At 47.1% G+C, this 22,392-nt stretch overlaps 1 protein-coding gene across 17 annotated transcripts in view; it reads left to right on the plus strand.

Moving 5' to 3' along the window:
* The window catches only part of CADPS (calcium dependent secretion activator), a 225,469-nt gene that overhangs the window by 76,668 nt on the left and 126,409 nt on the right, over positions 1 to 22,392 (plus strand). For all 17 annotated transcript variants that reach the window (XM_050904397.1, XM_050904395.1, XM_050904394.1 and 14 more), the window contains exons 4-6: positions 6,225 to 6,305; positions 10,600 to 10,836; positions 13,127 to 13,248. In XM_050904397.1, the coding sequence (XP_050760354.1) occupies positions 6,225 to 6,305; positions 10,600 to 10,836; positions 13,127 to 13,248 (440 nt within the window). The remainder of the gene's footprint in view (positions 1 to 6,224; positions 6,306 to 10,599; positions 10,837 to 13,126; positions 13,249 to 22,392) is intronic.

Here is a 22,392-nt window from a genome sequence, read left to right on the forward strand (position 1 = left end):
TCCAATAAGAAACTGAGGGCTTCCATGCAATGAGTCACTTTGGGGGGCACGTGCTTCTTTCAGCTGGAGCACAACATGGTGCCAAATGCCATGAGTTGTGAGCACGCCTGGACTAATAGATTAATTATTAATTGATGAGGGCTTATGAATTTTTCAGTATTTTCTCTCCTTGTGCATCACAAAGCGAAACCACCTTTTATGAGACAAAGATCTCTCCTAAAGCCCTACATCAAAGCTGCAAAATTGTCACCCATACTGTGATCTTGTTCAGCCTTCACATGCAGCATGTTTGCTTTGAAATACTTAATCAACCATTTGCTGAGCTACAGAGCTCCCAGCATGTCAAAGGATGAGCGCCTTGAAACTTTGTCTTTGAGGCTTTTGGCACCTATAACTGTACATGACACAGGTATTTGGCTGCATTAATTATTTTGGGAGGACTTAAGTCAGGCTTAGGAAGGACATGAGTGGGTCACGGCTTTTGTCCTTGTCCTCCACCCAGGACAAATTATTCACAAAGTGGGATTTTCAGACCCCCCAGCTGCGTGGTGGTGTGCTGGACACAGGGACAGAGAAAATTAATGTTGGAGACTGCTGCCAGTGCCCCCAGCCAGGGCAGTCCCTGCTTGGTAGCAGCCTGTCTGCGCCTGTCTTTGGCTGTGCAGGAGGGATTGCCCGTCCCCGGGTGCCGACACTGCTGCGGGGGAAAACCAGCACAGGCGGTGGCTGCGGATTTCATGGAGACCTGCACTAAATGATTTGCTTTCCAGAAGGTGAAGAGCCGGGTTTGTTTCCATTCCCAATGCAGCGCAAAGCAGGTTGCTGCAGCTCAGCATTCGCATTGCCAGAGCATTTAAAATGTGGTTTTCCAGAACCCCGTTGCAAATGACTTGTCCTCTGCAGGAGCGCGCGGCACAGGAGGACAGCTGGATTCACCACCACGTTGCAACCTTTCTCAAAGGGAGGGGAGATACTTTCAGACAGGCCCTGGTTATGCTTCAGGAATGGGGATGTTGTGACACTTGCTGGGAAGCAGGGATCAGCATTAGCAGTGACTGACAGGGAGGGATTAAACTGTTAAATGGTCCCAGTGGTTTCTGGCTGGGGCTGATGGCAATTATACCAACAATACCTGTCACGTCCACGGTGCGTGGTGTAAATGCCAGGCTGATGATTGAAGGTGTATCTGTATGTTGCATCCTGTCATTATAAATCCTTGTAGCTTACAACGTTGTTTCATTATAAACCCTTGTAGCTTACAACAACATTATTTCCAACAGTGCTGAGCTCAGAGCGTGGGTATAGATCCCACGTCATGTTTAACTCACCTGTGTCCGTTGGGAGCGTGCCCCATCAATACGTGTTCAGTGGTGTCCTGGTTTTGGCTGGGATAGAGTTAATTTTCTTCTTAGTAGCTGGTACAGTGCTGTGTTTTGGATTTAGTGTGAGAATGATGTTGATAACACACTGATGTTTTAGTTGTTGCTAAGTAGTGCTTATCCAAAGCCAAGGACTTTTCAGCTTCCCATGCTCTGCCAGCAAGCAGGTGTGCAAGGAGCTGGGAGGGAGCAGAGCCGGGGCAGCTGACCCGAACTAGCCAAAGGGGTATTCCATACCATGGAATGTCATGCCCAGTATATAAACAGGGGGGAGTTGGCTGGGAGGGGCAGATAGCTGCTCGGGCATCGGTCAGCGGGTGGTGAGCAATTGTATTGTGCATTGCTTGTCTTTTCTTGGGTTTTATTTCTCTCTTTATTGCATTCCTTTTCATTACAACTATTTATTATTATATTTTTATTATTATTAGTTAGTATTATATTTTATTTTACTTTAGTTATTAAACTGTTCTTATCTCAACCCACGAGTTTTACTTTTTTTTCTGAACCTCCTCCCCATCCCACTGGGAGGGGGGAGCGACTGCGTGGTGCTGAGTTGCTGGCTGGGGTTAAACCACGACAAGTGGCATGGCCAGATCCACTCTTCTCTTACCGACCGGCTGAGTGCTGTGTACGGCGTGTCACTTGTGCCACCGGCATCGTCCTCAGGCTGGGTGGGTTAGCCCCAGCTGCATCCCTCTCGCTGTGGCCGACGGCACGAGGGCCGTACCCTGCTCGGTCCCCAGGCAGGTGGGTCGGTCTGAGGTGTTCATCTGAGCAAAACCGCTTTGGGCATAACGAAGAAGGGGAGAGGAGGGCAGCATGCACCACTCCAGCATCACATTTGGAGCCAGGGCTGCGATTGTAAATGGTTTGGCTTTAAGCTGTGATCAACTGAGGCTGGAGCTTTAAATATGTAACACTTTGACTCCAAAAACACGGGAATTTAAGGTCTCCATTAACACTCTTCATGTCCTTGAACTGCCTCTGGCATTGCCTGGGGTGAGTGGAAGTGAGCCTGGGCTCCTGGCTTTAAAAACTACAAGGCTCAGGTTGGGGGATACGCAGGAGGTCTCTGACACACCAACCAAATAGTTTAGGCGTGGATTTGGTAAGTGCCTACGTGTCTTATTGAAGATCTTATGGCTTAATTAGGGTGGTTTGTTTGCCTCTGCTTCTGCCTTTCAAAGGAGTAGAGACATTATCTGCCATCCCTCTGGGATAACATGAGGAAAAGCCTTGCAGTGAATTTGTTTCAGGGTCGTAGAAGCAAAGGGTCACTTCTGCAGACCCGCGGCCGGTTCTTACTGGTGATTAAAACTGTCAAACTCGCATGATGAACATTTTTAACCTCTTTCTTTCATTTACTAGTGCCCATTAAAAATTATTCCTTATTAGCGGTTTATATGTAAAAAACCTCTGTCTTCTGCAAGATCTTTTTCTTGCAGTTGAACGGTCACCAAGGGTTAAAGTAGGCACATGCCCTGCAATGCCTTCAGCGACGGGCTGGCTGTGATGCTAGTCAATTTTGGGTTCCACTCAGAATCTGATCTACATAATTTTTTTTGTTTTTATTCTTTTACTTTAGCAACTGTTACACCAATGTAGATAATCTCTGCAGGGCAAGCAGAAAGAACTAATGTCGTATGCGGGTAGACATATGAAAACATCTAATTTACCAGCAGGCAGTTGGGTAATGATCAGTTGAGAATTGCAAATTATGTACGTCATATATTTGTGGCATGCTGCTGAAGAAAAGCCCAGTGCATATGACAAATCATATATATACTGAAATTTATAATACCTTTCACATTTAATTGACTGGGGCAACCTTATGATTTATGTCTTTGCTTTATTCATAGCACACCCATAACATAGTCATAATGCAGAACGAAACTAATTCAATTTCTCTTTGACTTTGTAAATCATTTATATATTTGGCTGTCAAATATTTGAATATATTCAAAGTGGGCATGCATACGGCAGAAAATAACTAACTGATTCTCTAGTTAAGAAATTGAGTTTTAATGATATTAAGGTCTGTGTTGCCTTACTTGGATGTTTGGTCTTGCTTAGATAGCATGTCTTGCATTTGCCTCTTGCCTTGTTTCACAAGCAAAGTATATTTTATGGGCACCAGCATTAATCTCTTAATGGCCCTATATAGTGTTATGACTGTGTAAAACGTACTCGGCTTGCTTTGACGGCAGCAGGAGCCCTTCCCAGGCTCAGGAGCAGTAAGTGGCTGAACGGTTGGGCTGCTACTCTTAGTCACAAGAGGTCTGCTTGAACGTGCCAGGAGGACACGCAGGGACTGCAGGCAGGGGCTGCCTCATTAGTACCCTTCCGTACATAACAAGAAGAAAATGTTCTGTTGGCCACAGCAGTGATCGCTTTCCCAAAGATCAGTTTTAGCCATGGAGCTATCATGCAGAGTCTTTGAAAATACAGCCTGGAAAGATTTTTTCGTTTCCTTTAAATACCAGGTTACCTGGCTTGGCATCACTAATTAACCTTGGGAAGCACAGCAGCATATAGCCCTGAAAAGGAGTTCCTTTACCCACTCGACCACAACCAAGGAGGCTGCCGAGGGTGCTTGTTGCCTCCTAAGAAAAATAATCTTCTGCAGTCAGGTCTTTCCTTGACATGGTTTTTGACACCTGTAGCATCACTGGAAAACATCTGCAAAATCAAGATAGTGCAGAAAGTGTGAGGCAGTTTGCTCGCTCATTATCATACTGCAAAAACAGCTCTCCTCCACAGCAGCACCCTTGATTTCTAAATTTAGCGCACGAGTTATTTTGGGTAGTGTGTGATTAACCTCAATTACTGTAGCTCGGATGGAATTCAAATAATGCCCCCTCTTTCAGAGTTGCAAAGAAATGGAAATTTGGGACTGTACATTTCCTACCCTTAATGAAGCAGCTCTGAGAGGTGCTTGCACATTGGTGGAGGTCAGTTGTGCGCTGCATTTGTTTATGGGGAAATTAATGGGGGCAGCTGATCCCAAAAGGTGCTGGTGGTCCATGGCTCTGTACTGGTTTTGGGATCAGGAATATAAAGATGAAGGCAGCAGGTTATGTGGTGCAGCTGCTGCGAATGAAACCTGGGTGGCCACAGCAGAGATCACTGAAGCTTCAGTGGATTTGGATCACAGTCAGGACACTTTGTAGTTTTCCTACTTGAATTAAGTCAGTAACGGAGGCATTCAAAAACTAATCAAAAATATACTTTCCCTCAGTCTCAGCCGTAATGAATGTCAGCTCTCTGGAAAATCATCAGTGGTGAAGCAATATGCGAATACACGCTTGCACGCGTGCAGATCTACACGAGTGTGTGCAAGAGAGGGGAGATGCAGGATGCGCAGGCAGACGGCCAAGAAGATGCCGTGGAAAGTGGCGGGTCTGGGGGAAAGCGGCGTATTTCAGCCTATCCAGGGAGCACTAACGGACGAGCTCATCATCCGTCAGGCTGAGAATTGAAACTTTTGTCGTCGCTGTAGCTGTAACTTTCCGGACTGCACTGCACCAGCCGAGCCTTTCTTCTGTCAAGCAGTTTGTCTCCAGAGGAGGATAAAACCCAGGGAGGTGGTTAGTGCAACACCAAGCCAGCGAATAAAGCTCATTTATGTGTAGCAGTCAGTGGGAGAGCTGACCTACGGCAGCATGTGGCAATTGCGTTTGCTGGTAGCCAGAAGAGGTCGATACTTTGCAAATGAAGGCGCCGTTTGGATGGAGGAGCCAGCCCTCCCACCTGAAGTCATGTTTGCTCAAGGAGGTGGACCACAACCGTGAGGTTTTGCACCAGGCTGAGCTTGGTTTTATGCCTCGTGGGTGGAGTGGCACTGTGACCACCCTGCTGCCGCACATTTCTAGCCTTGTGCCGTGGCCAAAATGACCCCAAAGGAGTCTACAGAGTGGTTAGAGTCTGCAAAGCAGCTATAAAATTGCCACCTCATTACAGCAGCTATTGACTTCTTCAGGGGCTAGTTTGATTTTGTGCTTTTTTGTTGTTCTGTAATTTATGTCTGTGTATTCCCACTAAAAATAACAGATCTGCCTCAAGTCCTACCAATGGGAAACTGTTTGCAGCGGTCACTATGCCTCTTCTATGTGTGCTGTAATTGCTTGCTTAACTGGCAGAAACAACATTTTACCCTCAGAAGACATTTCAGGGCCAGGCAGATGCCCAACGCTGAACCACAGGGCTGCAGGCAGTGTGTTGCAAAAAAAAAAAGGTCTCTGCTGAAGGCTGCAGAAAAACCAATTGCACGAATTGGGTGGTAGCACAGGGATGCAGCAATATGGGGGAAAAGGGAAAGAAAATAAGCAAATGCCGTTACTGTGCATTTCTGCTGAGCCGTCTTCTGTCATTTTTTGTGTGGCAAGCAGGGGCAGGGGGTGTTTGGCTTGGTGATCTGGAGCTGCTCTGTGTCCTGACCCAGCACAGGGGCACTATGGCTTCCCAAGCACCAGTGAAGTGATAGCCTCTGGAGGGCACCCCACTTTCAGAGGTTGAGATAGTCACCGTCAAGGCTTGCTGCCAGACTGGCTCACAGGACAAAGTGGGTCTAAGACCTCGGGATGAGGATGCTCAGCCCCAGGAGGCAGCTGGGCAGGCATCAAAACAGGGTCTGCACAGTCCCCTGGTCGTGTTTGTCTTACGATGGTGAACATTGTGTGTGTCCTTTGTGGGGGGCTCTGTCCCAGAGCGGGGCCCGTCACCGCTCCCTTTATGCTATACTTAACTGATAATGTAATACAGGTGGTCAGCCTGAAGAATGAACTGCTTGTAAAGGTGCTGCATTGGTTAATCTTTCATCTTGATTTGCCTTTTGTTTTTACACAGCTGGACAACCCAGATGAGCAAGCAGCACAGATCAGACGTGAGTTAGATGGACGTCTTCAAATGGCAGAGCAAATTGCCAAGGTAAAAAAAAAAGTCTTCTGTATTAATAAGCTCTTCATATAGAAGCACATAAGTAGCGTGATGCAGCCCCAAGGTCCTGTCCTTCTCTCACAGGTTTCTTCTCCCAATGATCACCAGTTAAAAATTAGCAGATTTTTCACTACAAACAAAACAAGTACAGATAAAGGTGTTGTGATGTGCATTTCTTGGAATGTCCTGATGAGCTGGGACAGTTTAGGTTCCTGCAAAATCCTTTACGAATCCTCAGCAGTGGGGAAGTTATTGTCCTGAAGTGCTCCAGCTAGATCTGCAAGTGCATGTCTGAGCCCTCTTTGTCAAACTTCTATGCTAGGCAATAAGGTGGGTGATGGCATGTATGGCTGGGCTGCTGGGAGCCACAGTTCCCTCCCCATAGGTAGATGCTGCCTCAGTAAAGGTGCTTCAGATGTGTTGTCCCAAATGTGTTCACACTTTGCACGAGAGCAGTCAGGCTAGCATTGCACGGTGCGGACATCGCTGCTGTCTGGAGCAGCAGGCACGGGACCTCCAAACAGTTTTCATAACCAAGCACTCAGCTAAACTCCCTGGAGACCCTTCTGTAAAGAGACATCTCCCTAGCAGCAAATCACACCCTCACACAGTGCAGATTTATGTGGCCTCTGATGGACCACAGATGGACAGAAACCCTGGATCCTGTTGACATCAGTATGGCCCAGATTTTATCCTTGCCTCTAATCAGGTGCTCTGAGTCACCGATAAAGCCCTAATGGGGCTGAAGTCATTGGGAGTGATCTATCTGGCTGTTCTTGATAATCAAGAAACCATTACTAGAAGGAAAAGAAAAAGGTCTAATCAGAGAGACGTAGCTCAGGTTAGGGACCTGCCTTTTAGCAGCAGTTCTCCCAGCACCGAGCTGTACCCAAATTGGGGGTTTTTGTGAGAAAGGTAATATCAGAGCTGTTTACAATCACACTGATATCCCTGGATGTGAAAAGCAGAGCACATTCATTTATGGTCAGGTGTTAGCAAGGATGCCGGTAGCGCCTGCGCAGTTACTCCTCACTAACGCTTCTGTTAAACAGCTACAGTCATTGCGTCTTTGAGGAGGTAGGTTCTGTTTTTCCCCACTTCACTGGCAAAAATAGTAAGACGGCCAAGGACCATGTGGCCAAACAATGGCGCAGCAAAGCAGCAAACCGACTGCAGCTCCTTTGTTCCACGGTTGGCCCTTTGCCATTTTATTGTCAAGAAAACCTACAGTATTTTTTATTTGTGGCAAAATGTAAGCCCCTGTGCGGAGCGCTGCTGCTCCGGTTCTGAGATGGGTAGCCAGGCACTGGGTGCCAGAATGAGATTGCCTGGTTTCATTGTTTCATTTTCTCTTTATGGCATGTGGGACAACAATATGCATGGTTCAGTAGCAGCCAGCAGAGGCTGCAGCTTCATGAATTATTTTTTGCAAACAAGAATTTGCCATTTCCATTCCTCCCCCAAGGATGCTGAAAACAAACCATGCCACTGCTGACCGTGCGAGAGACAGTCAGGGGAAAGTCCTCAACCCAACCTGACATTTCCCCGTGCAGAATTTAACCTTCAAAATACAGCTGTGCAGCTTGGAGGGTGGTTTAGAGTAAAAGTGACTTACCTGTGATCCAGTTGGCAGGTATTGATATTTAATCTCCTTCACGTTACTGCTGCAGGGCTTCTCTCCAGAATGTTAGATCCCTCCAGCACCTGCCTACAAGAAACCTTGTTCTTTCAGACCCATGAATACCATCTTTTGGAGGCATCCAAATGACCTTTTGAATCTTTCTGTGTCCTCTCTGGGCAAGGTTGCTTTCCCTCTAGCATAGGGCAGGTTCACAATTCAGCTCAGTGAAAGGAGAGCATTTCCAATTTTATCTGCAATTTGCAGCTTTTAATGCAGATTTGCTGCACAGGGCGACTTACAGTGCTTGTGAAACCAGCCCTGAGGTGGCCGTCTTGGAGATTCCATGCTAAAGACAAATTAATGCCTCATTAATAAATTAAGAAATTCACACTAGGACATTTGTACTTCAGAGGCAACGAAGGCTGTGGAGTCTAATGGGACCTGGGATTGCAGTGTTGCAGAACTGGTGGCTCTGCAAGCCCTTGTCTGACCTGTCGTGTGACCTTGAACAAGTCACTGTGCATGCCAGCTTTCCTGCATCTGGATACCAGGGCACAGCTCTGGGTCTTTTTATCTCCTCCTGTGCCCAGGAGAGCGCAGCTCAGCCCAGCGCCAGTGCAGCATCAGGCAGGGTCCCCCACTGAGCCTGACTCCATCAAAGCACATAAGCCCAGCCTTGGAGCCAGCCAGCTTGAGGATCACGCTCGAAGTCAAGCAGATGTTTTACAGCTGAATCTGGACAGGCTTTTCACTCTGCGTGTTGTACTTTTCCAGCAGCTAAATGAGAGCAGCATTACAGCTGAGACCTTAGTGATGCCAAGGCAGAGGTATATTTTTCTCTGCAGTAGCAAATGCTCTGCTGTCCTGTGGTGCCTTTCCCCCCACCGTCACCTAGGCCTCAAGGGCAAGAAGGAACACATGTAGGGGCAACTAAATGAGACCTTGTGATGACACCAGAGCAATATGTCCATCTGGGGCTGGACCCACTCTGCTCCAGCCTGCTGGACTGGTCATTCCTCGTAGTCTCTTAACTCTGCTTCTCTCCACACTTGTCCCCATTTCTGGTCCTCTCCCTGCTCCAAGTACATGTGGAGGTGACTAACACCCTTTCTTGCTGTTGTCTGCATCTCTTGATGGTGTCTTCCTCCAGACTTCCCCCAGCTCTGTCTCCAGTCTAATGGGTAACTTGGGACCACACCTGCATCTCTGCATTTCCATCATCAGACCCAGTCCCAGTTAAATTGTTATGTGTCACTTCAAACTACCTGGTTTTAGCCTTAGTATGAGAAGTTGCTGGTGGCACACAGTGAAATGTCTCAGTCCTTGCTGCACTTCTGAAGAGGTTTGTGGGGGCAGTGCCAAAATTGCAGTCCCTGGAGAGATGGATAGCAGCAGGGTGAAAAAGCAATCATGTTTGAACATCATTGCTTCAGCGGTAGTTCTCAAAATCTACAAAACAGTTGGGGTTTTTTTCCTAGGGGTGGCTTACAACTTATATAATGCATAGACAATAAACCAGACTGATTAGGTAGTTTATCTTATGCCAGGTCTAATTTACATGAGCGAATTGCTTCCCAAGATTGAGACTGGAAACAGAAGACTATATTTTAACTGCTTGGTGCGAGTGCTGCTGTGAGCTGTGCTTGTAATGGGTAAGCTATTGAGGTCTGATGCAAAAACTAGTGCAGTGGAGTACTTCTTCAGCAGCCTGATGAGAGTCTTCTAGAAGAAACATGACCTTGTTTTCTTTCCTAGCATACATTTTACGAACTGCTTTTTACAATATTATGAATTGCCACTAAGATACTTTGCACATCAGCCTCAAGTTCCCTGGCTGCAGATGCTGCCTCGCTGTCGTACGCCTTGCGCAGTCTCTCGTAACCCACTGAGAGACGTTCAAACCCTGAGCAGATTCGAGGCATAGGCAGAGTTGTCAAAAGACATAGGGCTCAGACCAGTGATCCTAACAGAGCTGGAGCATGGGCAGCGGTTCAAAGCTGAGAACGCATGTTGGGGAACATCATGTTTTGCTCTCACTGTCACCTTTGGTTTTAATGTTTAAATGAGCCGTTTACACCAAGCAGCACTGGAGGGCCTCATAGGGAAAGGTGTCTTGTTGGAGGGAGAGACAGGCCCTGGCAAGTAGTGGAAAGGGTGTTTTACACCTTCTTCCAGTTGGGACCACACATTCCTGCCCACACATTGCTGATTTTCCCTCCTTGGGCTCCTTTCACACCTAGAAAACTAATGGAGCTCAGAAGTGTTTTTAAAAGAGACTGGAAAACAAGTACCTAACTGTCAGCATCCTTTGAATCATTAGTAAATTGCTGTCAATCACAAAGTTCAGCTGAGATCTGGCCTGGAGTGTTTCTAATTGTGAATACATATATACGAAGAAGGCCATTTGCAGATGGAAAAATCAATGAAATGCAAGTGCAGGCAAGAAACAGTACAGTTGGATAAGTACCAAGTAGTAATTCTATGGGAAGCTAACAATAACGTTTGTACATTACACAGGGGGAAGCTGTAATTTGTCATCTGGTTTGTAGGAGTTCCCTGCTTGCAAACCTCTCTGCAGATGCTCCTGGGGGATTTGCCCAGTGCAACAAGTGGTTGCTGATTGTCACAGCCATTCGTTCTGTTGTTTTTGTTTCCAAACCCAAGGAGCGCAAGTTTCCGAAGTTTGTGTCCAAAGAAATGGAAAACATGTACATTGAGGAGCTGAAGTCGTCTGTCAATCTCCTGATGGCAAACTTAGAGAGCATGCCTGTGTCTAAAGGAGGCTCCGAGTTCAAGCTGCAGAAGCTGAAACGTAGTCACAACACCTCAATAATTGACATGGGAGAAGAAAATGAGAACCAGCTTTCCAAGTCAGATGTCGTGTTGTCGTTCTCCCTGGAGGTAAGCTTCACGCACACGACAGTGTGCAGAGTTCATGGGAGTAAAAATCACAGCAGCCAACTTCTGCTCAGTTCAAACTTAAGTTAGGTGGAGAGAGGTCAGCAGAAATCACTTTCTGATCTCCATGAGGAATGGCTCCTCTCTGAGTTACCAGAAGCTTTCCCTCTGGTCAAACACTGTGTCCTTTCTGGTGTCTCACCATCTTGTTGGAACAAACTGTGTGAGATAAACCATCTGGCATTTCCTGCTGATGTATATCAAATGGATGGATTGGAAATCCGCATCACTAACTGACCTCTTCATGCGGCTTGTTACTGAGTGTACCCCAGTAACCTTCAGCCTGTATTGTGCCCAAAACCAGTACAATAATGCAACACCATAAATGTCAGTGTGTTTAATTATTGCCAGTTAGAGCTGTCACTGTATTTCACTGCAAGCCTTGCTTCCTCTTTGGAGAATTGTTAAAAATTGCTGGGGTTTGAATGCACCCAACAGATTGGCTTGCAGTTTGTGTGGAAGTACTGTACTTTGCTGGCTTGCTCTTTGCTTTGTGTTGAGCGCTGACTTTCTGCTCAGCACTCTGTCAAGCAGTTTGTCTGTACAGCCCGGGGGAAGGCAGGGTGCTGCAGGGACCTGCCGTTACCTCCGACACCGGCTGTCTCAGTCCTGGAAGCAGTGTTGCTCCAGTCGCTGTTTTCAGCCAACTTAATGGTTTTGTGCAAACATATTTGCAGTCTAGGCAAGACATTTACTCCAAGGAGTCATCAGCACACCCATACAGAATTGTTGTTGTCTGTCAATGAGTGGGTTTATGTTACATTGTCAAAACAACTACCAGGATGGGGTCAAAAATGTAGGATGAAGAAATATCAGAAAACTCTATTTTTGTGTAGTTTCCTGTTTATTTCTCTTCCTAAGGGGTCTCTTGTTATATATATCATGCCAATGCAAAACTTAACAATGCTGGTTGTCCAGTCTCAGAATTTAACTCATTAGATGTCTGAAACCATCTTTATAATATTCAGTTCAGTCTTATTTAAAAATAGGGCTATGAACCCAGAGATGGTGCCTTCAACAGCAGCATCAAATAAAGCCTGACTTCTAAGCGTTCCCATATGGAGGAGCAGGGAACTATCACAAAGCAGTAGACCTCTCTGTTGCAAAAGCCTGTGCAGCGTGTATAGCCAGGCGTAAAGGGACTCGCCCTTACAATGGGATGTCTCAAACACTTTGCTCCAGCTGAACCCCATCTGGTGGGACGCAGAAGCTCAGTGAAGCACTGACTTCAGGAGCTGGCAGGTCTGTGCAGCGCTCTGTGCACGAAACTCTTGCTGCAAGAGAGCTTTTACCGAAAATGTGTGCTCCTCAGAGGGTTTGTGGAGCTCTGTGTGCCAGGGAATGGATCCTCAGTGCAAGGACAGATCACAAGACCTGAGGAGAGGAATTTTAAACCCCTGTGTATATACTTCATAGATAGCTGTAGTAAAACATGAACAGAAACTCCCACAATGTTTCTTGTAGAAATGTTTAAGGAGCGTGGTTAACAGGATTAATCACCTTTAAAAAAAAAAGGGTAATTACCTGCAAGAAACTTAGATGGTGATTTCTTAATAAGAAAGATGGAGAAAGACTTTTTACCAGGGCCTGTAGTGACAGGACAAGGGGCAATGGTTTTAAACTGAAAGAGGGTAGATTTAGATTGAAAATAAGGAAGAAAATGTTTACACGAGGGTGGTGAGACATTGGAACAGGTTGCCCAGAGAAGTTGTGGATGCCTCATCCCTGGAATTGTTCAAGGTAGGGTTGGACGGGGCTCTGAGCAACCTGATCTAGTGAAAAAAGTCCCTGCCCACGGTAGGAGGGTTGGACTAGATGCTCTTCAAAGGTCAAACCCAAACCGTTCTATGACTAGTCTTGAAAATAGACTTTTGGCACAAGCTGAGTAGCTGTGTGCTTTTTTTCTGGATTTCACATATTAAGGCACTTTTAGGTGGGGCAGGACCATGTCTGTGAGGCCCATCTCCTGAAGCTTGGTACAGCCCTGGGCACCCAAGTGTTTCAACAAGCCCATGTGCAGTCAGAGGGAGACCTCCCGGTCTCCATACAGACCTCGCTGGCTGCTGCAGTCCCCACTCAGCCTGGGCAGTGCCACCGTCCCTGCCCACCTGCCACCATGAACATCCAGCAGCACGTGGAGGACCCCAGCGCTGGCTGACCCCGTGGGTTCAGCAGCCAGAGCGAGGTCTGAAGGAGGCTGCTCCGCTTACACTCCTCTTTCTTTGCCCTGCAGGTTGTCATCATGGAGGTGCAGGGTCTGAAGTCGCTGGCCCCCAACCGTATTGTGTACTGCACCATGGAAGTCGAAGGTGGGGAGAAACTGCAGACTGACCAGGCTGAAGCCTCAAAGCCAACGTAAGTCTTGCTTTGCCTTTTGCTCTCTCCACCATGCTCTCTTCTGCCCCATCTCTGTGCTGCTGAGTCGCTACAGATAGCTCTGGCTCCTGCATGGTGAGGCCAGAGGGGACTCTGAGAAGCAGAGGAGAAACGTGGCCTTCCATGTATGCAGAGCGTTGTCCTATGACTAAGAATGGCACATAAGCCCTGATTGAGAAAAAAAAGTGTTAGTGACAGGCTTATGTCTTTTGTAGCCATAGACACATAAATTTGTGCCTATACGTAAGTCCTTTGCTAAATAGGGACGGAGTTAAGCATGTGCTTAGATAAATACTTGTCTGAGTGTGAATCTGAACTGGTGCCATCAGGTGTAGGTACATAATCTCGTCCTCATGTCAGGGTTTTGGCAGTCCTACGAGAAAGGGAAACAGCTGGTGGGGACATGCCCTGGCGGCCACAGCCAGAGGTGGGAGAGAGGAGCTGGGGAAAGCTTCAAGTCACTCAGAACTTTATCTGAGGCCACTCTGCCCTAGTCCAGTTGAAGGGCAGAGTCTTGTTCTGTCCTCTTTGACCTGCTCCCCAGATCCCCAGCCTTGGCCCCATACTTGGCTTTTTTGTCTTACCCAGATGTTGTTATAAGCCTGCTAGTAGGGATGGACCTTTGTTAATTTGGAAGGAGAAAATGATGAATGGCTTATTTCCTTTCCGATCTGTGGGATTAGTTAACTTGAAACACTGTCTGTATGGATTTGAGGCAGTTTTCCTCTGGTTCACTGCAGAAATTTCACACTTAAATGAAATTCTCAGTGCGCATCCTCACAGTAGAGAATTGCCAAGGCGATATGAAGCCTCCTCCGGTGCTGGGGAGCAGTGCAGGAGGGGCTGCTGTTGGGCTATTCCCTCTCTGTTCCCATATCCCATTCCCTCCAAGTGACCAGTCCCCAGCAGCGTTTCACCAGGAGCTTCCCAAGCTCGTGGAAGGAAAGCCAAAAACACCCGGCTGCATTACATGCGAGTGCACAAGCGCTGCAGGCGAACAGTTCAAGACCAGCTGATTCAGGCAGGAGGAGAGCAGAGCCGAAGGCAGGCTGCCTTCTCTTGGTGGTTGTCCTCCCGTGGAGGCACAGAAACTGCTGATGCCTTGTGCCCTGCGCTGTACCGGAGGAGCAGGAATCTGCAGTAAGCGGTTTAAAAACAATATTCCCAATCAGGGAAAGTGCTGCAGCCTGGCTTACTTTTCAAAACGCTTCAAAATCTGCTTCAGAGAAGGAAGTAGGAGAGCAGTGCTTGGAAGAAAATTTCCATAAGAACCTGCAATTGTCACTATTTTAGGTATTTTTATTGCTTCAGTGGAGAAAGTTGGGCTCTATTTAGAAGAAGTTACTACTACCCATACTGAAAAGCACACTTCTGCTGGTTTTCGTGTGCTTGTTTAGCTTGGTCTGTTCGTCCCACTTTTGCTCAAAGGGTCTGTCCTTCCTTATGCAAGCCTTCTTGCTGTCAGCCATAGGACCATTTATACAAGTGTTGTTTTGAAAGGAAGGGCTGCAGGAGTGAGCTCTTTAATTGAGTGGGTCTTTTTATCATAATGAAATGTACAGTGTCTGGGCATGAAGCCATCAGCCCTCAGGAAGATGCAGCCAATGCTGAATGCTGCGGCGTGATACAAGTTATGCAAGTCCATCACACTCATCCTCTCTCTGCACTGGCTTCCCGTAGAGGTGCAGGTCAGGCTTGAAGTCTCCTGGGTTGCTCCAGCACGTGAGCTCATACCTATGGAAATGCCTTAGGAGGGGAGTAGGTTTGACAGTTGCATTCCTTGAGGGTCCTGGGACTTTCTACTTCCAAAACCAAAGACCATCCAAGCTGAGGCTCTAGAATAACCTTCCACAGAAACCAGAGACCATCACAGAAAGCTTGTGCTTTTTTCCTCTCTGCATTAGAAGTGCTTCTTTCACCTTGCTTCCCCTCCCAGACACAGCAGCCCAGACATGGAAAACCAAAGCCCTATGAAAGCAATTTACTGCACTTATATTCTCCTCTTCAGAAGAGAAGGGAAGAGAGAATGAACCAGATGTGACATGTTTGTCACGTTGCTTAATACAAGACTTGAAGGCCCTCAGGTACTCCGGTGATGAGGGCAGTGATAGAAGCAGCTCAGAGAAGTCTTTGGTGCATTTTTGAGCTATGCTGCCTTGCAGACAAAAGTTTCGTGGTCAGCCAAAACAGCCTTCTGGAGTGTCTCTTTAGATGCCGATGTCACTCTCACCGAGGTCATTCACACCGTGTTTGCTTGTGTACTTTTTATCATAAGCAAAACACTAATTGATAAAGGAACTAGATCAGCAAAAGCGTGCTGGACTGCTCTCCAGGGAAGCTCGCTCCTCAGGCGTCCCAGGTTTTGTGTGCTTTGGCAGGGGATGCTGGCTCACCTGGGGGTGAGGAGCACGCTGCAGGGATTTTGAGCCTCAGCGCTATTAAGTATAGATACTGAAGCAGGTTACCCCTGTACATCCCAAAACTTTTATATCTCAGAGGCTCAAAAAATACAAATGCAGGTTAAGTGTCTGTACTCAGAAGATGCCGTAAATACAGTTCTGGAAACAGGCAGTATTTTCTCAGAAGTTTAATCTGTCTTCAAACTGTTTGAAATTCAGTTTTGCCATTGTCTGGAGGCTCTACAGGCTACAAAAGACTAAATTTCTTACAAACATCAGGGGGAAAAAATTACATTTGAACAGTAAGATTCACTGGAAGACTTCCCTTTTTTATGACAGCCCTGTGTGCTGGGGTGGAAAGGAGAGTGTCACGGGGCCGCACGACCTTGTAGGACATCTTTTTACCTAAGAATGACTCATGGAGTTGTTCACTGTATTCTCACATGTCCTTGAAATGCCAGCCCTCAGCTAAAACACCCAAGTCACAGCACACTGGTAGCAGTGGCTGCTCTTCATGTCGATGCCGTGCCGGGGTGCTAACCTGGGCTCTGCACCCCTAATGGAAAAAGGCAATTTCCCAGCCAGGGAAGGGTTTCCAAGAGCACTGGTCTAGGTCTGTGAGAGATTTGCCTTTCACCTTCCCTGGTGCAAAACCAGCAGTTTTTGAGAATAAGATGTTTGAAAGCATCTTAGTGACTTTGGAGCTTGAATCCTGTTTGTAGATCTTGAAAGAAGCAGGGTAGCAGCAGGGTTAGCAGCCACGCGTACCAAGTGATCAGATGAGTCATGTGCGAGGAGTGTGGCTCTTGGGACGGCAGTAAATACTGGTCTTCTATTTCTTCTCAGGCTCCATCTTGGATTCCTGACATTTTAAGCCCAATCCCTTCATGTGAGGATTATCTGCCTCAGCGCGGGTACAGGGGATGGCACAGTTCTAGAGAAAGCCAGACCTGAAATAGCAAGGGTTATTTCAGATCAGGCTTGCAGTGTATTATTAGTAGCGCTTTTAATAAGTTGTGTAAGAAAAAGCCTTTGTATCATGCCCTAACCCGCAGATGCCTCTACAAAATATCCCAAATCCCAGTGTGAGCGGGATTTTACTGCTTTTCGCACTGTATTCTTGCAGATTGTTAAGGTGTTTATACCTCCTCTCTTCCCTGCATGTTGGCCTGATGTCTGCCCTCTGCAAAGCACAGGGGATGAGGTGGCTCTGCACGTCTCCAACACTGCCCTTCCAGGAGCTACGTTAGTAATGCTGCTGCTTGCACGGCCTGAGAGCAAGGTTGCTGGGAGGTCTGGGAACAGCACGAAAGGTCCAGCCACAGCACCCCTGTCCTATGGTCTCTAAGGAGACTGCTGGATATATTTAAACAGTGACCTGTGCTTGTAGCAGTGCTCATGGGCTGTACCCGTGATTCATCTTCTTATTATATCACCTTTCTCTGACATGAGCAGAACAAAAGAAAACAAAGAGACCCAAACAACCGCAAGGTCCTACATGCCTTGTGAATAAATGCTATATATTCACCTGGACATATTTCAGCACGCAGATAAGTCTCATTCTCCCCTTGCTCACAGTAGTGAAAATCAGGTGTACCTGCGTTGAGCTCAGCTGAACCATTTGGGTTAAAAGCAGTAAATAACTGATGGGGGAAGAATCTGGCCAACCTGTCTGGGCATTTTGGTGCGCCCAAGAAGGGATGGAGGTGTGGGCTGCTCCTCTGACTCTGGAAGTGTCTTCATTTTGAGGTTTGTCCTGGTTTCGGCTGGGAGAGAGTTAACTCTCTTCTTAGTAGCTGGTACAGTGCTGTGTTTTGGATTTAGTGTGAAAATAATGTTGATAACACACTGATGTTTTAGTTGTTGCTAAGTAGCACTTATCTTAAGCCAAGGACTTTTCAGTTCCCCATGCTCTGCCAGCAAGCAAGTGTGCAAGGAGCTGGGAGGGAGCACAGCTGGGGCAGCTGACCCGAACTAGCCAAAGGGGTATTCCATACCATGGAATGTCATGCGCAGTATATAAACAGGGGGGAGTCAGGAGGGGCCGATCGCTGCTCGGGCATCGGTCAGCAGGTGGTGAGCAATTGCATTGTGCATCACTTGTCTTTTCTTATTTCTTTTTGTTGTTGTTGTTGTTGTATTCTTTTTCATTACAATTATTATTATTGTTAGTTAGTGGTGTATTTTTATTTTTACTTTAGTTATTAAACTGTTCTTATCTCAACCCACGAGTTTTACTTTTTTTCCTTTCCTCCTCCCCACCCCACTGGGAGGGGGGAGGGGGAAGCGGCTGCGTGGTGCTGAGTTGCTGGCTGCGGTTAAACCACGATAAGGTTATATATCCCCTCTTGCAGAGCAGCCTCTTCAGTCCTAGTGCAAGGGTTGTGCAGTAGCTCAGAGTATGAGAAGTGAGGATGGAGCTTGTTATTTTTGAAGGAGAAAAGATCACTCTTTATTGCCTGGAGTTTTTTTCCATGCAGTTTTCTTGAGCACGTGCTGTAGGGCAGTGCTGGAGAGAGCACACTCAACAGGTCTCATCTGACTCCATGTCACTGCTTATGTTGTTTGTCGTGACCAAGAGCTTGGGCCTCATGCCCTCTCCAGAAATTCACTCTTGAAAAAGTAATGTCTTTGGTAAACTTTTAAACCTTCTCCATCTCCGTTCCCTTAGCCACCGCACTAGGAGACAGGGGTGCCCTGTTTTATCTTTGTGCTCACTCCTGATGCTGCTCCCTGATTTGCTTTCAAGGTGCTCTGACAGCTCAGCTGCTTATCTCTGCTGCGACAGACTGCCCTTGTTTGGATCCCTACACCAAATCTCCAAGCTTATCACTTGACTAGGGTCTTTCTTTCAAATTGGTGTGCTGCATCCATCAGAGCCTGCTGCCTGACTGTGCAGAGGGACAGGAACTCCACAGCATCCTTCCTCAGCACTGTTCAGTCATCATCTCCTTCTGGGAGATGGGCACTGAGCAGCAAAGGGAGAAGCCCTGCGGGAAGGGAGGCTGGTGAGCAGGGATGCCCTCTCTCTCTTTGCAGAAGGGGAAAATCTGGTCCTTTCATTCAGGAATCCCCTGCCTCAGGCCCTGGAGTGATGCTCAGCGGCTTTGCACAGAGTAGGAGCGTGATAAAAGCGTTTTGTTGCAGTCAGTGTTTTGCTGCCATGGTTAGCTGGGAGATGCTGTGAACACTTCCCCGTGGTAAAATGAGAAAGGTCCTTTTGAGTTGTATAAATTACAAATAAATAGTCCGTATGCTGTAGAACTAATTTAACTCTGCCAAACTAAAGGGGTTTATACTGATGCGAGTGAGAGCAGAGTTTAGCCCGTAGTTGATGTCGTGTATCCCTCAGTACAGCTGTTGGTGCCGTGCCTGGTAGGTCTCTTCCAGACATGTGCGAATCTGCAGTCCAGGAGGCTGGCCACCGCTCTCAGCATTGCTGTCCTGCTTGTTGTGACAGCCCTGTGGGCTCCACAGACTGGCAGGAGAATCAGCTGCCTTCTTAGACTTCCCGGCATCACTTGGGTGCTCTGAGCCCATGCTACACTCAGAGCTGTTGCTGTGTTGCAGAGGTGTCACACCACGGCAAAGTTCAGGCAGAAGACCTGCATGGCTACACAGTTTTAAGCAGTCGTTCATATTTAGGTTTGCGTGCCTAGCTAAGCCCTGTGTAAGCAAAATTCATGATGCTGAGTAAAAAACAAAGTCAAAAGGAAATTTTAGGAGATAGCTTTTTTTCCCCCCCCTCCTTCCTCTTCTAGTTGGCTTCAGCATTAAATATAAGCTGCCTTAATTACCCAGACTGATTAGCTTGCCTTTGCAGTTGCATGGTTTCATTTCACAGCTGTGCAGATGTTTACAGCTCTTTTTCCTCAGGAAACCTCGAGGAGCCTTACAAATGTGTCGAAGTAGGTGACTGAGCCCTGGGTACAGCTAACATCAGACACCATCACTTCTGAGTTACAGCCCTCGTCCCTGGGGTGAGGGTCTGAGCAGAGGGTCATTCTGCCCCAAGGCATCTGTTGGGGAAATGTCTTCCAGGAGAGATCTTCAGCTTTGCTCTCTGTGAGCACGGTGTGGATGCTCTGAGCCCATGATGCTGCCTGGCTAAGAGGTGACAATGACAGGGACAGGAACTTGGGAAGTTGCTTTTAGCCCCTCTGTCTAGGGCTGAAGGGTATGAAGTGGTGTCCAAATCCCCTACACAAGATTTCTTCACTTACAGCTATTTAGCATGTCTAGGAGCCAGTTTTCCAATGAGACTGTGCATGGCTTTGCACCTGAAGGGTTCTCCTGTTAGTTCGGTCTGGCCTGCTCTTCAAATCCCCTTTTGTGTGTGTGATAGTATTTCCATAATTATTCTGAGATTTATGCTATGACATTCCCATTTTTGAAAGTGGAGGCTGTGGGCAAGTCATTTAGCACAGCAAAAAATGCACTAAAAAGTTATTACTCAGGTGCAAGCGTGTGATCTATTATGGGATCCATATAATATACTCACCAGGTTGGTGGTACGCACACAAGTGGTTTAGTGGCCTTTTTAATTTGGAATTCAGAACCTCTTCTGATGCTTCCTCGTAGCTGCTCTGCAGGAGTGGTTCTTACATGGCTCAGCTGCTGCCCGGGGGACCATGGGGCGACAAGAAATCTGCTTTAGATTAAGCAGCAGAGTTTTTCCCAGAATAAAGGCAAGGCCCCATAGGGATTCCCTTACCCCGAGTATAGCTCAGACGGCCAGGCTGCTGTGGTGCAACCTCCTGGACAGCAGTGCAATAGTCTGCTGGGACTGCAGATGGTGATCCCAGGTATGGTCCTACTCCCAAAGGTCTCATGTGCAGTCCCTCCTCTCTTCTGTACTATAAATGTTACACTAGAAACTGTGTTGAAGAATAATGAAGGCTTGTTTTTATAGACTTACCTCTTGTAGTTGGCTTCTCTGGTATCAAGTAAGTGCAAGCTCTGGCTGTGTTTTCCCTAACCTTTAGAGCATACATAGCATTGCTTTCGCATGGATTCTCTGGTGTCTAGTAAGGGTTGAGCTCATGCACCTTCTCTTTCACAGATGAATGTCTCTCTTTTCTTGCCAGCTGTCTGATTTCTTGAGTGTTCCTATGCACTTGGGAATTATGTATTCCTGTGATAGTGCATACCTTCAAATTTAAGTATTCCAGAAGGTGTGATGATGCCCAAGGCAATTTTCATCGACACCCGTCTGCTTCATCACTCCTATGCATGCAACCTTAAGATGGGGTAGTAAAGACCAAAAGGACAATGAAATGAGATTGAGATTCAGTGATCTGAAATAGTGCTAAATTAAGAGGAGGACTGCAAAACAGAAGTCCTGGGATACATTCAGTCTTCTTGTTTAATGCTCACGGTTGGTATTTTAAAAAAAATTAGGCCATGCCTTTGTGCAAATTCTGCACGTCACTTGCTGAGGGAAAGGCAGGGGATGAGACATGTGAAAAGTGCCCAGTTGTTGGTTTATTTATTAAGTGCTGTGTACAAGTAGTGCACATTATTATTTAATGAGGGGTACTGCTGTTGCTGGTTGCAAAGCAGCGTAGGGAGATGGAGAGCATGCTTTAAAGAATTGGTACTGTGCCTACTCCTGCCTGGACAGAGCTCTGGAGGAGGGAATGGTTTAATGGGAAGGCCAACCTTGACAGTGATTTCTCAACATTTTAGTTGTCCTTTCTGTGAAATGAAGGTAGAGAGGCTCGTTGTCTTTGTGAACGTCCTAGGTCTCCCAATGAACAGCAGCACTATGTGCGAAAGCACTTAAAGGGAGCTATGTACTGTTGTCACGACATGGGCAAAGAGAACAAGGCATGCTCATGGAGAGACGAGCTTGCAAACATGGCCGGAGTGCAGAGAGACACGGCAGCGTTTTCTTGAATCCCTTCCAGAGCAACTACAAGGTGTTTCAGATTGAAAAAGTCCATGAAAGGCAGGACACAGCACACAGGAGTGTCTTGCCCGGCTCGCCAGTCTTTCACACCTTTGCCGAAAGTCCTTGTAGGCAAATAAAGCCAAGAGCATCTGCAGCAACTCCCACTCCATGGCTTAGAGGAGGTGAGAAGCCACTGCAGCTGCAGGATCCATCAGGATGTGGGAAGAGGGCTCACCAGCGCCTGTTGGTGGTTGCTGAAGGAAGGATGAAGTCCTGCAAGTCAGGGGTTGCTGAGCCCTGCAGTCATTGTCAGGCCAGAGACGCAAAATGCATGTGTAGGGATGGATCTCCCACGGAAACAGAGGACGTGGTGTTAGCGTATTTGCTCTAGCTCTTCTCAGTGGCTGTGTGTCCCTGGGCCAGTGGCTGGCTCAGTCCTTACTTTGGGTTTCCTATCCATGAAACTAGGGCAATGCTTCTATTTCACAGCAGAGAAAATGCTCGTGACCGAGGTGGCTGGGTGGGCATCATCTGCTGGAAGTGCCCACTCATCCCCACTGACCCAGGAGATGCCAGGATGGCTTTGCTTCTAGCCATCAGAAGTTAGGCAAGACAAACCCTGTCCCAAGTGTCTGGCTGGATCTGGGCTTCCTGTCCTGGGTCCTGGCTTAGAAGAATATAGGACAGCATAAATGTGAGTGGTGGCACAACAAGAGTCGGTCTCACACCTCTTGTTCCTCTCTTTAGCTGGTTTTGGAAGGGTACCTTGTGCTATTTTCTGATCTGTTTCTATTTAGGAAATATTTCACTGCTCTACTGAATTTTATAAAG

This window comes from Gymnogyps californianus, chromosome 13 (assembly GCF_018139145.2).
Source record: "Gymnogyps californianus isolate 813 chromosome 13, ASM1813914v2, whole genome shotgun sequence".
Classification (NCBI taxonomy): domain Eukaryota; kingdom Metazoa; phylum Chordata; class Aves; order Accipitriformes; family Cathartidae; genus Gymnogyps; species Gymnogyps californianus.